Source organism: Manis javanica, chromosome 13 (assembly GCF_040802235.1).
Source record: "Manis javanica isolate MJ-LG chromosome 13, MJ_LKY, whole genome shotgun sequence".
Classification (NCBI taxonomy): Eukaryota; Metazoa; Chordata; class Mammalia; order Pholidota; family Manidae; genus Manis; species Manis javanica.
Window position 1 is genome coordinate 60,316,912 of NC_133168.1, and position 18,305 is coordinate 60,335,216.

At 37.9% G+C, this 18,305-nt stretch overlaps 1 protein-coding gene across 5 annotated transcripts in view; it reads left to right on the forward strand.

The window, feature by feature from the left end:
• ADGRG6 (adhesion G protein-coupled receptor G6) overlaps positions 1-18,305 on the forward strand; it is a 125,277-nt gene that overhangs the window by 89,023 nt on the left and 17,949 nt on the right. For all 5 annotated transcript variants that reach the window (XM_073219680.1, XM_073219679.1, XM_073219682.1 and 2 more), the window contains 8 exons: positions 1,044-1,184; positions 3,305-3,424; positions 5,339-5,384; positions 6,943-7,049; positions 10,687-10,814; positions 11,498-11,766; positions 12,944-13,040; positions 15,185-15,468. In XM_073219680.1, coding sequence (XP_073075781.1) covers positions 1,044-1,184; positions 3,305-3,424; positions 5,339-5,384; positions 6,943-7,049; positions 10,687-10,814; positions 11,498-11,766; positions 12,944-13,040; positions 15,185-15,468 — 1,192 coding nt within the window. The remainder of the gene's footprint in view (positions 1-1,043; positions 1,185-3,304; positions 3,425-5,338; positions 5,385-6,942; positions 7,050-10,686; positions 10,815-11,497; positions 11,767-12,943; positions 13,041-15,184; positions 15,469-18,305) is intronic.

An 18,305-nucleotide genomic window follows, 5' to 3' on the forward strand; every position in this document is an offset into this window, starting at 1 on the left:
GAAGAAGCATGGTGTATTCTCTTTGCTAGTGATTCTCAAAATGTAATGGTTCATGTTATAATCACATGGAGGACTTGTCCAAACAGATTGCTGGGTCCCATCCCTAGAGATTCTAACTCAGTAAGCCCTGTGTGGATCTCCAAAATCCACACTAAACAAGTTCCTGAGTATTGCTGATTCTGCTGGTCTATGGATCGATCACACCTTGAGAACCAATGATGTGAAGCTTAGGGATGGCTGGTGGCGGTGAGGCTGGGCAAGAAAACTGGGGCCAGATTAATAGAGAGCTTCTTTGACCTGTTCAAGTGATACTTCAGCAAATGATTTTCAAATTCTTACTAAGTGCTAGACAGTGTTCCCCCTGGGGGCTAATGAATGATTGAAACGTCATCCTTAACGTGGGAGAACACACAGTGGCATGTTATTAAGCTTTTAACTGTGGAGGTGAACCAAGATAACATTTAAAAATCTAGATATCAGGAAGAATTTTTTTCTGCTTTAAACTAGGGTCCCTTTTGGGTAATTCTGTCTCACATTTTAAGAGTGAAAACTGGGTCAGCCATTGTCTCATGCTCGTCCATTGCAGGAAAACACTCTTTGGCCTGATTTGTGGGTTCAGGAAAAATGATATCCAAGAGTGTTCATTAAACTTCAGCTGCTTCCTCTGTGCAGAGATACTCATTCCCAGCAATCAGACAAGTGAACTGCAGTCTTTTTTGGAGGGATAGTTATTTTTTGCTACATGTTTTATGAAAAGCTCAAACTTTATCAAGTGTAAATCTAATTCTTATACTTGAAAATGTTAGATTCTTGATTTTTCAATTTGCCTTAGTTAAAATCAGCTCATTTCCTGTTTTGCCACATTTGCAAAGCTCTGATGAGGTCCAGGCCTTTGTAAAGGATTCATTCACCCAGGGAAGCCCTGGTCTCAGCCAGTCGTTCTTGCAGTTGGTCCCCTGCCTTACTCCCTTACTCAGAATGTGGAATGAAGTTATCATTGCAATTTAGTTGTGACTCCTTGACTACATCTCTGTGTCTGACAGATGGATTTTGAGAGTGAACAAGTGGATCCATTGGCCTCTGTAATTTTACCTCCAAACTTATTTGAGAATTTAAGTCAAGAAGATTCTATATTAATTAAAAGAGCACAGTTTACTTTTTTCAATAAAACAGGACTTTTCCAGGTAAGCATTCATTAAATTATTATTTTTTATTTGCAAATTGATTTGTTTTGCTCAAAAAAAAAATGAAAGTTCAGACTCCTTAAAAATATATTAAGAGGTATAGAAAAATTAACCTACCATATTTTCAAGAATGAAAAATTTTAACATAATTGCTTAACTTTTATTTCAAATAATTACATGTTTATTAAAGGGCTTATTCCCTTAAGTTGTTAAAGTAACTCAAGTATTAGATTAAGACTTGCATAATACAATTAGAAATGGAATTTGTGGAGAAGTTACTATTTAATATTCCTCCTGTTAAATATTTTATGCTCTCCAGCAATTCAGACCTTCAGAGTTGAAGAAATTGCACAGTAAAGGAAGGTTTTTGTTTTTTTCTAAATTCAGTAGGAAACACTGTTTATATAATGAGCAGCATTCTTAGCTTTAATCAGTTTTCCCATTAGTATTTCAAATGACCTTTGGCCTTCACACATCCCCAGGGTAGGGTGGCATTGTGCTGAATACATATTATCATTTTTATTGGCATCGTTTCTAGATACTAGAAAGTCCACTGCCAGCAAACAGTGGTGACCTCTGGTTGCCTTTGAAAGTACAGCCCGATCTAGAGCAATTTCACTGAGCCCTTTTTAAAAAATAAAAGTTACTACATTGAAGATAGTAGTGTATCTCAAATAATGCCACCTACGTAAGAGAAAATAGCAATTCTCAAGGCCAGAAGAATTGTTTCTGATAGATCTGCCCTAGGCATCATGTGCCAAGGCATGGTAAAGAAGGTTACAGGTGAGTAAAAGGAATACTGTGGATCAATACAGTAATTAATTCTAAAACTTCAAAATTTTATCAGCAAATGTTTTAGGAAAAAGCTATATAAAATTTTGAAAGTAGATTGAGTGTAATAAATTACTCTGAAGGATTTAACAGCTATGAACACATGAAACTGCCTTTGTTAAAATTATTTGAGGCATACAACATCACCTTTAAAAGCAATACAAAAAGTACAGTAGGTATCACAAAATGTGGGTGGTGAGGTTGGGGTGTTCCCTTCAAAGGAGAGGTCGAGCTCGGAGGGAAGGGGCTGGGGGACTCACAGTGGTTAGAGCTCGTCATTCTTTCATTTTGAGCCTTATCTCTAAACACCGTCTTTTCCTTCTCCTTTGGTATCTCCTAATCAACGTGTTATTAGGAAACATATGTTTGGGTTTCAAGCAAATGTATAGCAGAGTGGGAAAAAATTTAAAGGTTCTATGGTCCTAACACAGTGGAAAAGATAGGCATATTCTTTAAGAAATGGCTGGCCCCCCAACCCCCCAGCCGTAGTTGACTATTGAGAGTGCCCATCCAAGAGTAATAAAAAGCTGTATTTTGAATGCTGATATTTATTTGAAATTTAAAAAATCCTGCCATTATTCCAAAACAAATGACTTACAGGCTGCCATAGAGAAATTCAGGAGGTTTGACAAGAAAAACACGGTGTTGACAAAAGCAGAGACGACCCCTCTAGAGAGACAATCCATTGGTCCCAATCGTTTTGCGGCACAGATTGAGTAATTTGATGTCCTGACCACCTTATTTCTGAAGTGTAAGCTACAGATCGTGGCAAGTGTACAGAGAAAGTAGAAAGTCTGGATGGGACTTTAATTCAGTAGAATTATATTTAGGTGTAAGTCAGGCTGTTGGCATGGATGTGAACGATGACTTATTTTTAAATTTTTAAACCAATGTTTCCTTCATACTTCTCTAAAGGCAAACAAGTTCATCTGTTTTCTAGGGTCGGGAAATGATCTAATTGTTTTATAACTATTTATGAGTTTATATTATTTATGGGTTTGCATTGTTTCAGATGTTAACTGGCTGGCATCAGTCACAGCAATCAAGAGTGAAGTTTTATGAACATTACCTTACAACATTGACTCATAGTGCTCCCTCAATGTATTTATTATAGTAAGGGAAATAGCAAGGTTCCCTCAGGAAAGCCAGCATTTTGATCTTATAAACAGGATATTCCATAATTGAAGATTATAAGTGTAAAAAGTTGTGACAGTTTGTGTATTTTGGAGCAGCAAAAGAAAATAAAAGTGTGTACTTCTGAGTAATATACAATGTGTTTTCTTTAAAAGGATGTAGAAACCAAGAAAGGCACCTTAGTGAGCTATGTGATGGCGTGCAGTATTGGAAACATTACCATCCAGGATCTGAAGGATCCTGTGCGAATTAAAATCAAACATACAAGAAACCAGGTAAGGAAATGCTACAAATAGCAATGGAATAGAGGCAGGTTATTTCAGAGACATATGGAGCCTTTTTCTTCCTACTTCATAACAAGAAACTCATAAACACAGACAACAGACTGATGGTTGCCACAGGGAAGGGGATAGGGGCATGTGCAAAATAGGTGAAGGGGATAAAGATGTACACATTTCCAATTACAAAGTAAATTAATCACAGGGATGAGAGCACAGCATAGGGAATATAGTCAGTGATACTGTAATATCTTTGTATGTTGACAGATGGTAACTACACTTATCATGGTGAGCAGTTAGTAGTGTATGTGATTGTCAAATCACTATGTTATGTATCTGAAACCAATATAATATTGCCTATCAACTATTTCAATTAAATAAAATGAAAGAAGTTAATGGCTACTTTTTTGAGGGGGGCAATTTTCCAAAAACGGAAGACCAGCCAGCCAGATAGTGCTCTAATGTCACAGTAAATGATGGCACTTAGGTTGGGGTGAGGGGTGTGTTCCATCTGTTCTGGGATTCAATAATCGGGAGGAGAGTGGGAGCAAAGGAAAGGGCCACCATTCTTAAGAAACATCATATATCACTTCAGATAAATTAGGTGCAGATGCAGTAGCACAATCCTGCCATTAAAAGATTTGTTTTTTGTTTTATTTTTTAAGTCAAAGATGGCTGCTACTGGGACTGCAGAGGGAAACAAGAAGGCTGATTTTTTTGGAGGTGGCAGTTATTTAAAATCTTGGCAAATGTTGCTTTTTTCATAAGCAGAAAAACATTACCCTTGTAATCATCTGTTTATTTGATGAAGTTACAGGGGGTCTATGATCCCAGGTGGCCCAGGGCACAGGTTCTTACAATGGGCCCCAGTAATGGTTCTACCATTTAGTAGCAGGCAGGGAGGCAGGCAGGAAGCAAGCGGCTGATAAGGACTGAAGTTGAGTCATCTAAGAACTAGCCCTGCTTTGTCAGCACCTTCCTTATCCTACCCTTTGACCTCCTTTGTTTTAGCTCCTTCATCCATAAAGAATTTTTTCTGATTGTGGTAAAATATACATAACAAATTTACTGTTTTAACCATTTTTAAGTGTACAGGTCTGTGGCATTAAATGCATTCACATTGTTCTGCAACCATCACCATTATCCATTTCCAGAACTGTCTGATATTCCCCAGCTAAACCTGTGTACCCATTATACCACAGCTCCCCATGTCCTGCTCCTTCAGTCCTTGGAAACACCATTTTACTCTCTGTCTCTATGAATTTGACTACTCTAGTTACTGCATCTAAGTGGAATTAGACAGTATTTCTCCTTTTGTGACTGGCTTATTTCATTTAGCATATTTTCAAGGTTCATCCATATTATAGCAGGTGTCAGAATTCCCTGCCTTATAAGGGCTGGATAATATTCCACTGTATATTATAAATACATGCATACACACATGTCTTCCCCATTTTGTTCATCCATTCATGCCCACTTTGATTGCTTCCACCTTTTGGCTCTCGTGAATGATGCTGCTGTGGACTTCAGTGCGCAGATATCTACATGAATCCCTACTTTCAATTATTTTGGACATATACGTAGACATAAAGGAGAATTTTTAAGATGAAGTGAAATTACTGTGCAAAGAGCTTTGCTAAATGTTAAGAATAGCATTTTATGATGGGACTATACAAGAACTTTGAGGTAAATGGGTAACAGGATTCCTCATGAGCTTACCATTGATTTCCCCTTGAAGTCTTTTTGACTAGAGGTCCCCCTCGTGCCTGCCGTTCTTGGGTCATGTTGACTAATGCTGATCTCTTTCTATAAGAAAACCTTAGCATTTTTACTCTTTTCCCATATTCAAATCGTAAGACTTTTCATTTATTTTAAACACAACTTCACATCTTTATTCTTATGTTAATATAGGCAGTGCCTCATCCCATCTGTGCCTTCTGGGATCTGAACAAAAACGGTAAGTTTAAAATATTGGCTGTTTTAATAACAACTGAATTTTAAACATTGTTAGACACCCCCGTTTCCTCTGATTCCACTCCAAACCAGAGTGAGTCACAATCTAAGTGTGATGGCAGCTAAGCTGCAAAATTTAATTTCGGTAGCTTGGGAAGTGAATTCTAATTTCTGTTACTTTTTGTTCATTACAGGAAGAAATAGGCAGACTTGACTTTTTTCTTTTTAATCAAACAAACCTCTTTGATTTCAGTTTTTTTATAAGATATAGTATGTATTTTGATTGCCACTTGTCGGTGAATGTGATAAAACACTTGATCTCATTCTTCTAGGGCACTCATGAGCTGATTTGATATGTACAAGGCATACAATTTAAAGTTCAGCTTCCACACCTCAGATTATGGGAAAACCAAAAGACTGTAAATACAAGAATGGTTATAATAAATACATATGACTTGGAAGGAATGAACTTCCTCCAAAATGACATTTGACAGTCAAGAGAGAAAGGCAAAATAAAGGGATAAAGCTCGGTTTAAGGTGTGGGGATCTCTTTGAGAGCTAGAAGCAGCAAGGAAACCTCCCACCTCTGCCCACCAAGGGTAACCATCTCTTCAGGTTCCCCAGAGGAATTAGTGTGGTGTGGCCAAATCAATTATTGTGGCTTCTTGGTAGAAATGTAGTCTAAAAGTATCCAAAACCCCCCTTTTTTTGCTGCTTCTATCACAGCTGGAAAGTTTTTTGTTTGGTTTCTAGTTGTACAATTTTGAAAAAATCCTGGTTTACTAAATACACAGTTAAAAACAATACCACCTTGCAGTCTTAAAATATTCTTCAAATATATGAGTTGCTCATATTCCGTATCATACCATTAAAGTCAGATAAGTATGTATTAAAGGCATTTATAATAAATTACAAGCATGCGTGACTGCTGTGTACATAAAAACATATTCCAAGAGGCAGAGCTTTGTTCTCATGACTTCACAAAAACAGACTGAGCCAAGAAAAAAAGTGTTAATCTCCAGAGACTTCCTTAGTATGTAACTTATTTGAAAAGGGATATTCTTTTTATTTTTAATTACGATATCATTGAATATGGTCTTATGAAGGTTTCACATGAACAACATTGTGGTTTCAACATTCACCCATATTATCAAGCCTTCTCCCCCTCATTGCAGTCACTGTCTATCAGCGTAATAAGATGCTATAGAGTCTTTTCTTGTCTTCTGAAAAGGGATGTTCTTTTATTTTGTAATATGGAAGTTTATCATATATTAAAAATTAAAATCAAATCACACTTTGGCAGAACCCCTGAGGTACTTCAGTAGAACACAGTGAAAACCACTGACTAAATAATCTCTAACTACCAAGGCAGCACCAGCATTCTGTGGTTTCAGGAATGTAAATTATTCTAAGTGCCAGTAGCTTTTAAAATAGTATCTGTCTGACTGATAAACTGTAAGGCAAAAAACACGGAGGCCTGTTTCCCTGAAGGAGAGATGTCACCCATCACAGGGAAGGAACTCACCTGCCGTTACCTTCACACTGCTGACTTTCCCTTACAGAAGGTTCTGGATTTTGGAACACGTCAGGATGTGTGGCACACAGAGAATCAGATGCGGGCGAAACGGTCTGCCTATGTGACCACCTCACACACTTTGGAGTTCTGATGGTAGGGAAGGAATTTCTAATCATTTTGAAATGATGTAATTTTGGAAAGCATACTTCTTTTTGTAGGTCAGCCTTTTTAGATTATGTGTTTGGGGAGTTATTTCCTGATAATTTTTATCTGTACCTTGAATCTTGATTCTTAATGGAGAACATAATTAGCACAGATCATAAATTAAAAACATGTGAAAGTACTCTAGAAAGGAGCCCTACTTTTTTATCTGTGGCATTGGCAGTGATGATAAATAATGCTAGCAACAAGACAATCACCATGAGATCCTTGAATTAAGAGGGAGAGAGAAAATGCTAGAACATGATGAGTTTTACTGACATGGAGGGGAACCAGGAGAAGTTTGGTCACAGAAGTTTTCTTCCTCATATTATGTCATCACTCACTCTGTTTGAATGTGACTTTGTACCTGGCACTGTGCTAAGTGATGGAGCTGTGACCCAGAGCAACTGCAGTCCCCCACCTAGAGACAGCAGCCTGTAAGGATAGACTAGCTGGGGTCTTCAGGCACGCAAGAGAGTTCATTCCTCTCTTCCTCCTTTCCCACGGTGCTGTTTTTATGTCATTAGCCAGCCTAGCCTTTCCAACAGTTCTAAACAAATTGGATCTCACTGTCATGTTTTCTCATCCCACCAAATTACCAAGAGCCACCCAACATCCAGCAACTTGTTTGAATTCATTCACAGAATTACACCTTTGCCTTGTATCTGATACATTTGGGTTTCTGCAGACACTTTTCTGGTGTGCAGTGTGCCCTCCAGATTGTAACAGAGCATTGTTGCTATATAGTTTCCATAAGAGCATCAAACTACATTTGCTTTTTAATTGGAGATGGGAATAACATGTGCTGAGGCGATAAAGCTTTTTTAATTTGAATCACAGACATCAGGTTATATTCGTCTCTCCCTCAAATCTTACACCCGCTTCCTGTGGGACTGGGTGGAAGGAGAGAAAAACTGTGGGTGGGATATAGTATTTGGCTCATCAATCTACTTGGCCTATGTAAATGGCTGTTGTCACACAGCCACCCTGCCAGTTGTAATTTTCCTGACAATCCAGTTCATAAATGAGCTGAGGGATAAGAGCAAGTCATTTAGAAAGTGATGGTCATACAAAATAACTTTTGAACTTTCCCAAAATATAACTAGCATTCTTAACTGCCAGAGCATGAAAATAAACAATTAAACTAGCATGTATTCTCTAAGGATTTTTTTTTTAAATCCTCAGTTTTCTTCCATGTTCTCTTTTCTCCAGAAGTAATGGCAGGTACTCTTTTAGAAAATACTTATTTTCTGAACTACCTGAGTGTCATATGACTCACAGAAAGGCTACTTCTCCCAACACTTCATTTACTCTAGGTTTTACAATGTATTCCAAGCTCACTCACTCAGGTATACAAACTTTAGCTTAAGTCATTTAACTATTTCAGCTGTGTGTGTGTGTATATATACTTGTGGGTATGTATTTAAGCATGATTGTGTATGCTTTAAGTCTAGTATTAGATAAATAGATAAAAATAACACAGTTCCTACTCGGAGATGATTTATGTTAACACCATTACTTTGAGTGGATAGTTTCTTCATATATTCTTTAAATTTTATTTTGAATCTGTAATTATGTATTTCTTTTTCTGTTACCATTTGATTAAATTCTGTTGCCATTTGGTTAGGTAATGATAAAATGCTCTATGAATAGATCCATTTTTTTAGAGCGATCCTTCCATTTTCCACCTTGGCTGCTTATGTAGGATTATAACCACTGGAAGAGAAACTTCCCAGAATTTATCCCTTCTGGCAATGTGCCCACATCCTTTCAGTTTTTCCAGGCCATCAAGACTTTGTTAAGAATCTCTCCTGATTAACAAACTCTGGATTCACTTGTATAAGATGTTCCCGAAGTCTGCGTTGTTCCATGACACATTCACCATGGGAGAAGTTAAAACAATGTTCTCTAGACCCATAATTATATCTTCTAATCTAAAAATGAGGAATCTAATGTCCTCTGCTACATTGCTTTGTAGTAAAACTGATTTTCGTACTTTTAACATTAGTACATTTTCAGGTTGGCTTGTTCAGAGGAATAAACATTTTCATATCCTTCATTCTCTGAAAGTACAAAACAATATAAGAATTATATATAAATGTGTAGTAGTAAACAGCATTATTTTATTTAATTTACATTTTAAATTGTGGTTTTTGAGTCTGTAGCCTCACTTGATGGGACCTACAGGTTTTTCAAGAGGTAATGACAAGTCACTTGGAGATTTTTCAAGACCATTTCTCTGGCTTCATGAAAACCTAGAGTAAACAGAGTGTTGGGTGAAGTAGCCTATCTGGGAGTCAAATGGCACTGAATTGAACCCCATTCCATGTGCCATGGGAGTCCCATGCCCTCCTAACATTTTAAGGGATTCCTGGGAAAGGAGGATAGGATTAGTCCCCTGTGACCCTAAGCCCTTGCATCTGTTGAATTCAATCACTTTCTGCATTTTTTGGTGTCACAGAGGTGCTGTTACCACTTCCTTACTGTGTCAGCCAAACCTGGAACTGAGTCCCATGTCGTCATTTACACACATAAATGTACATACAAACACCACTTACTGGAGGCCTTCGTGTGAATAGCAGATATTATTGACATTGGTGAAAATTAAAGACAACACACACAATGAAAAACTTACAAACATTTTTTCATAATTTAAAACCTAAAAGTTTAAACCAGGTACTCCATTTCAAATATGTCCCTTCTCCAAGAAGTCTCCATATTTGAACAGCCACATAATGGAAGTGACTTTCTCCTCCAACGGACTGAGTGGTGGGTCTTAACTCAGGATCTATCTCTAATGAAATTCCCCATTTATGGAAGAAAATTAATATTTTCCTGTTAGTCCCAGGCTTGGCAAATCTGCCTCCATGCAGTGAAATTAATACTTCACTTTAATGTGCTAGAAAGTATTTAGTTCTTTCCTTTCCACAGCAACCTCACACTTTAAATGGTACCCTTTCAGGTCTATAGGGATCAAAAAGCTATGACCCCAAACCTTATTGGCTTCTCATTTATGAAAGAAAACAAAGACTATCCCACATGATACATACCAAGCTTTGAAATGACCACAGTTAAGAGACTGAATACTATGCTCAGAGCCAGACAGCTACCAGTCTCTGGCTGTCTGCTGGCTGAGCCCTGCCCCCCCTGAGCAAAGAACTCAGGGCTGCATGAGGGTTTGCCCATGGGGGCCTCGGTGTCCTCCATTTGTACTCATGCCCCTAGCTCTGTGCCTTTAGGACTGGCCCAGTCATTTGGTATGCAAGGCAACCATCTCCCCTCTGGTTTCTGTTAGGGGCCACAGCGGCTTTGCTCCTCAAGTTATGCTGGTGTGCAGAAAGCTTGGAAAACAAGGTAATGATAAAAAAAAAAAAGTGCAACTTTCTCCATGAGGCTACGTTTTTGTTTCATGGAGTGACTCACAAGAGTACAACAAATAAAAACTTCAGTACTGATTAATGCTGCTGTTTTTAACTCCTAAGAGGGAGCTGAGATTCTAAGTGCTGGCAATGAACGTTTTAATAAAACAAAACATGTTCTCATGATAAGAGAGATTCATTCTTATAGCTGCTTCTTGTATTTTGGGTAGGACCTTCAAGGCACTGCCTCACAGATAGATTCAAGAAACACCAAAGTCCTCACCTTCATCACCTATGTTGGGTGTGGAATATCTGCTATTTTTTCAGCAGCAACTCTCCTGACATATGTTGCCTTTGAGTAAGTATTTTTCTGCCAAACCTAGTGCTAACTCTCTCAAAGTGTGAATAAGAAAATTGCCTCAACTTTTAAAAACACTTTTGAACCATGTCGGGTGGTTCAGTTTTAATGTTCAGGCTTCTCATAAAATACATCATGCAACATGAATTTTCCAGTTCTAGAATTTCAGTTTATAATTATTGTAGTTCTATTGATAAAATGCATTTAAACCTTTGAGAGATGATTAACATGTAAGTAAATACTGTATAAAATGCTTTTTATGATAAAGATGAAAACATCTGCCTCACAAATCTTATAAAAATAGTCCTGAAAAATTTTTTTTTAATAAGGAACCCACCTCATTAAAAAAAAAATCAAGAAACTTCAAAAAATTGTAGGGAAATTGTTTTTTAACAAAAGTGTCATTTTTATAACTGTTACATACAATTTTTCCTGAATTAAAAAAAATCAAACTGTTGAAACCAGCTGGAAATTTTGTAAACATCATAAACATCTTTGAAATAAAATTAATATTAAAAAGTCTTTATAGTTTGCCAAATAGAAATATCTTTAGCCTTTTTCCTAGTGGAAATATGTTCTAAAGATGATGCTACCCTAACCTATTGCAGAGCTGAGATAGGAATTTACTACGTGTGCTTAAAAGGTTAACAATATTAGTTCTTGTATATTTTTTCTTGTTTTAGAAAATTGCGAAGGGATTATCCCTCCAAAATCTTGATGAACCTGAGCACAGCGCTGCTATTCCTGAATCTCATCTTCCTCCTGGACGGCTGGGTCACCTCATTTCACGTGAATGGACTTTGCATCGCTGTTGCAGCCCTGTTACATTTCTTCCTTCTTGCCACCTTTACCTGGATGGGGCTAGAAGCAATCCACATGTACATTGCTCTGGTTAAAGTATTCAACACTTATATTCGCCGATATATACTGAAATTCTGCATCATTGGCTGGGGTAAGCCTCCTCAGATTTTTTGGTTTTGGTCTTACTATCATGAAAATTGGAAGGTCCTTCCACAGGAAAACCCTGTATCAAAAGTACAGTACTGCTAAAAGAAACTTCAGAATTGATAATGATGTGGATTTGATATACATATCTAAGGAAGGGGCTTCCTTAGAATGGTATTTTTAAAACCCGTTCAACAGTCCTCAGTGAATTCAGGGGGTAAAGGAAAAAGCCCGAGCTTCTGAGTCACCACACACTTATTTCCTGCCCAGACCAGCCACCCCAGGTCTGAAGAAGCAGCTGGCAGACAGTGGTGCATTTCCATTATGTTTCACAATATAAAAGCCAGTTCATGCTCCCAGCTGTACTCAGCCCTGAAACACATGCCCATGGCTTGGAAACAAAGTTATTTTTGTGTGTGCAACCGAAATACTGACAGAATTCTTGCCTTGAACTTCTTAACATGGTTACTCAACCAGACATGGACAGCTATACTAACCTGTTTGGAATCTTCTAAATGGGCTCCTTTTCCATCTGGGTTTCTTATTGTACCAGGCATTTTAGAGCTTGCTCACATATCTCTTCCTCAGATGGCAATATAGAAGTATGAGACATTTCCAAGGTGTTCAGTTCCATCTTAGGAGGTGAGAAGAGCATCTTTCAGGGAACAAGGGTGGTGTAGCCTTCCCCACTGAAACATACATGGATATGCTTTATTGATTCTCTTAAGAGAAAATAGAAGACTGTCAATACTTGACAGTCCCACTGTTTCACCCTGCTTTTTTTATAAAGATGTTTCTTTATCTGGGAAGGGGCAAGATAACCTGTAGTTACCTCACTGCCTGAATCCTGGCAGCCTGACAGGTGTCATTAATGAAAGCACATTTGCTGGTCATGGATCCATGTGAATAAGGTCCTGGTACTCTTGTGGGTACCAGTAAGCAAACAGAATACTTACATGCCTATCATTTAAGAATAGGTTTTGATTGTTGCCAATTAGAGTTAGATGTTCTCCACTAAAGAGAGGATTCCATTGTTTTTAACCAAGTTACCAGTTCTAAGAAATCTGGTTCTGTGATATGGAGTGTTTTCTTGCTTTCTTTCTTCTCGCTTGCTATTATCAGCCTCACAAAGCCATTCCAGATGCTTCAGAACATGGGTTTATGTCATGGTCTCTTTGCAACAGGGCTGCCCGCCTTAGCAGTGTCGGCAATTCTTGCAAGCAGAAACCAAAGTGAAGTCTATGGGAAAGAGAGTTATGGAAAAGAACAAGGTGATGAATTGTAAGTAATAAAAACTTGTTGGAAATTTGTTTGTGATGAGTATTAATCCTTTGTTTCCTAAATTTGTTGTAAGTTTCCGTGCCAGTATGGAGTCTTTTACTCTGGAAGGGTGAAATGCTTTTGCACATCTTTGCTAAGGTCTGGGTTATGAATTCAGTTGAATGTGCTGAACGGTTTGAGCTGCTTTTCCATGTTAGGAATGTGCTCTGTCATCTGGGGGAAGGCAGAAGTCTGAGAAACTGTCTTCTAGGCTCAGAAGACCCATTCAAATTGAAAAGATTCCATAATACTCTCATCTCTTTAAACACACACACATCTTTAAGAGACATAAGTCACAGTGTCAGACAGTGAACAATTCATTGCCAGTATCAGTGCTATGTGGAAATGGAGTGGAGAAATCACTGAGTTCGTGCATAATTTGGAAAATTCCCTTCAGACTATGAGATCATTGAGGCTAAAATTTTTGTATTGTTCACTTTTGGCAGTTAGTTCTTCCACATTTTATCTAGCCCATAGTAGGTATTTAATAAATATTCATTGATTGGATGAATTACTAAATGAATAGAACTTAACTCCTGAGAGGAGACCCATGCGACCCATTTCTGTGCACATTTCGTGGATGGAGAACTTTTATGTCCAATCAGTATCCAGTCTGTGTCCCATTCCCTCTTGGTCTTTCCTTCTTTTGTATTTCCAAAGTAGCATTCAAAAGACCCCATAGAAACTAGCAGAAAATAAAGAATTCAGGTGAGGAATTTCAGGATCCTAAGGGGGCTTCCATATTAAAGAAATATTGGCTCCAGGGGTAAGCAGTATCATCTGGGAATCTTTATAATAAGATATATTAAAAGTAGAAGTCAATGCATATGTCCCAAATAAGGGAAATTTAAAAGCACATTAATTAACTGTTACAGGACTTTAAAGTATATTTAGCACATTGCTATGCCATCAACGATTGTCATTTATTGATCATTTACTATATGTCAGAAATCATGTTAGGTTCTAGAATTCAAAGATACTCAAGAGAGCTTTTGCCTTTGTGGCAGTCATGTTCTAGTGTGGAAGGCATAGCCCATAGTGACCATTTATGCTAGAATTTTAAGGTAAATGTAATTGCCTTAAATAATTCATCAAATTTTTGAGGTACCAAGAAGCTTCCATAGTATTAATTAGTCACTGGGTCATCTGAAAATTACAGTACTCATTAACTTCACTCATGGAACTTTACATATGGTACAGTTTTTAAATACTTTAATCTATTTTCTGTTCTATGCATCATTCTGAATATCAAGATATCTTCCTCATCTCATGAGGATGTTATAATCAGTGTCAGCTTTTCAACTGCATGGAAAGTAACATATACTTTGTAAGACTGACAATAAGGTTTTGCTTCAACTAGATCAATTATCTTAATAGGAATTATTTTCTCTACAGTAATGGAATCCACAATTATGTGTGTCTTAAGAAAGTAGGAAATTTCTCTTCTCATGTGACAAGAAACATGGAAATGGGCAACTGGTATTGGCTTTATGGCTGAAAATGTCAGAGCCAAGCAACTCTGTGGCCTTCTTGGCCTTTCTCTCCTGTATGTAAGATGATTGCTACAGCTGCAGAGCTTATTTTCATGTTTGAAGCAGAAAGTATGAATCAGGGCCTCACCAGTTAGATTCATCAAGAATAGCTCTCCCAAAACTCCCCTAACAGACTTTGCTACCATTTCATTTTGTTAGAACACTGTCCACATAGGCACCCCTTAGAAACAAAGGCGAATGAGGAAATGAATACTTAAATTCACCATTCTCTGAATTTCAGGCACATATGAGAAAAAGAGGTTAACCATGGTTTAGCATGACCCAGACAAGAGAAGAGTCTCTTCATATCAAGTCAGACTTCAAGAAGCCACATTGTTTTCTTCTTAACTGTTGACTTGAATAACTAGATATTAAAATGATGGCTATTCAAAACAAACCAAAAAAAACTATGTAAGCATCGAAGAAGAAACTGAGGCCCAAGAAAATGAAGTGGCTTTGTGAAGGCCTTTGAGAAAGGCCCAGCTGTGAAATCTATAGCCCAGTCTGAGCCAGAAGTCTTAGGTAAACAGGACACACTCATAAATCTCTCTATCTCATTTCTTCTTCTTCAAGCTGTTGGATCCAGGACCCAGTTGTATTCTATGTAACCTGTGCCGGCTACTTTGGAGTCATGTTTTTCCTGAATGTTGCCATGTTCATCGTGGTAATGGTGCAGATCTGTGGGAGAAATGGCAAGAGAAGCAACCGGACTCTGCGTGAAGAGGTTTTAAGGAACCTGCGCAGTGTGGTCAGCCTGACGTTTCTGCTGGGCATGACGTGGGGTTTTGCTTTCTTTGCCTGGGGACCCTTAAACGTCCCATTCATGTACCTCTTCTCCATCTTCAATTCATTACAAGGTAAGATAAATGGTGCCTAACAATTTCCACCTTCTATTTTTCTCCTATTTTTGGCAAGCAGCTTTGTTGTTGGAGAGGTGCCATGCTGAGTGTCTACATCACTATTTCAAGTAATGAGCAAAGTTTCAGGGTACTGAGAAAAAGGGTCTCAAATGGAAAGATGAGGTAGGATGTCAGTTTGTTTCAAGTGAGGTGTCCCAAGTACCTAGAATAGTGCCTGGCAGAGTGGATGCTCCGTAAATATACATTGTCAAATGAGTGACTGTGGGCAGTGTGGTGCCCAATGAAAAGGCTAATGGGATACACAGACAACTTTGATCTTCATGTGTTGCTCAGTGTTGGAGCTCTTCATGGAACCTCTTCCCATGTGGGTGTACCTTCCTTGACTGGAAGAATTTTTAGAATCTGTGCAGGCACAGAGCAATTCACCTTGGTTCCTTGGCTCTTTGGATTTCAAAATAAATACCAACACTCTAGTTCAGAAATGCTTATTTTTTTATGAGATGTGGCAATTATAGTTCAATGATTTAACAGACGTTTGCCAGTGGCCTGCTTTTTACAAAAATGCATGACTTCCTTGATTCCATAATACATAATTGTCATGCTTCTGATTCCATAATACATACTCTGGTTTAGTATATGATGAATTTAACTTTCAGGCTTAAGTGAATATAAATGTTTTGAAAACTGAATGATATTCTTTAAGATATTGGATATGCCCTGTGTTATTGGTAAAGCTCTTCAATGTTCAGAACCACCCACACTCAAAAAAATGAGGTGGCAAAGTTTGGAGTATTTTCTAGTAGGGCAGTATTACTGGCTTACCCGAAGCTGCTGGCCATGTACTTGTAGGTGTGTAGGGAAGGAAGAGCTGACTAGAGCTGAATAAATCTGGGTGGAAAGTATTGTGGGAAGCAGATTTGTGCTGCTCACCAAATGAGATGCCTAGGCAGTTGCTGCCTACAGGTGTGTTCTAAGTCTGGATTTACCTGCAGGAGAGCCAACTGCTTTGTATCATACATATGTGCTTTGCTTATCCTCTTAGGCTTCTCACTAGCTCATGAGCTCCTGCAAAAAAAACACAAACCTGTCACATAATAGGTGTTCAACAATTGTTTGTTAAATAAATTAATGGATTGCTGGATGAAGAAAGGGAGGGGCTTTGGGGATGGCCCAAATCCAATCTGAGCAAATTTTATTCAGGTTCAGTCTTCCATAAAAGGAAATATGTGGACTCATTATCATTAGTTAATAGAATAATAAGCCTTGAGTGCATCTCTAGAAGCTGGAAACTTGTAGGTAGCATATGAATACATCTTCACTGGGATCTAGCTTTTAAAATGAACATTCCTCTATTTAATCTCTTCTATAATGCACAACATAAAAGTGCCTAGATAAACATTGACAAAAATGTCCATTAGCATTAGAAATTCCATGGTTTTATATTTCAGGATTGTACATGAAAGGCACATGAATCAGCCAGCCCAACCTTGTTTTTGCTTTTAGAATTTCCTGGCAGCTTCAGTAACCTTCAACAGCTACAGTTGTCTGTTCAGCCCTATTTCCATTAATGAGAATTGGGATGTTTTATTTTTCCTAGTATAGGTCTCCGGGCAGGAGGGAAAAATGTTGTAAACCATCATCAAGTCCGTATTCTTCATAAATCACAGACTTTTGAGACTGGTTTTAAAGTACATAAATTCAGAACAGATTTCTGCACAGCCAATGATATTAAATACACCTCCTGAAAAGGAAATTTAAATTAAAAGGCAGTAATACAGAGCACACAAGTTCACCAACAACTGCTTACTGGCCAGGCTTGTACAAAAACTTCTCAGGATACTATGAAAAGTCACTAAATAAATGGTTTTTATTTGAGTCATTTTCTGAACCTTCCATGAGAGGCGAGATTTTTGTTTAAAGTAGGTATATCCTTAATTAAAGGATGCATGTAGAATCTAGACAGTTTAAAGAAAGTTCAGTGAATGCCAAGTGAACTTAGATAGTACTTAGGCAAACTATGTTATGTCCCATTTTTTTCTTTCTAATATCCTTTATTACAGTAAAAAAAAAACTTGACTTAATCTCTTTGCCTCATGGAGTTTATATTCTAGTAGGAGAGACCAACATTAATCAAATATTTCACTGTGCAAAATGTGCCTGGTGGTATTGAGAGCACATGACAGAAGACATAATGTCAGCACTGAAATCTGAAGGTCAGTAGGAATTAATTAGGTGAAAGGTAGGAATAGGAGTGGGGGAAAAGACTACTCCAGATAGAGGGTACTTCGTATGCAAAAAATTTACTACAGTTCATAATTAAAGCATATGCTCAAGGAATTTAAAAAAAGCTTATGTAACCTGAACTCTGAGGAAAAGCAGGAGAGTGAAGAGTAGTGGTTCTGGCCCAAAATGGGGTCAGGCACTGGACTAGAAGGCCTTGTGTTCTGCATTGTGTAAGAGCAATGGGAAGTCTCTGAAAGGTTCTAGGCCTGAGGAATGACATTTTGTAATTGGATGTGCATTTTGGAAAGGCGAAGCTGGAGGCAATGTGGTGAGTGGCCTAATAGTGTCTGTAGGAAGAGCAGATAGAAGGCTATTGCAATGGTCCATATAACAATAGGCTATTGCAATACGGTGGCACGGTATTTTAGACTGTGGTGGGGATGGGGGAGCTGGACATGCACAAGCAGAATCAAAAGAAATTTATATAGTATGCTACTACAAAACACTCATCACTGGTTTGGTCATTAAACTCTCTTCTAGAATGATTAGTGTGAGTGGTCTTCTTGTTAATAAAATGTTATAGTTAATTGAAGCCTATCATTATAACTTAG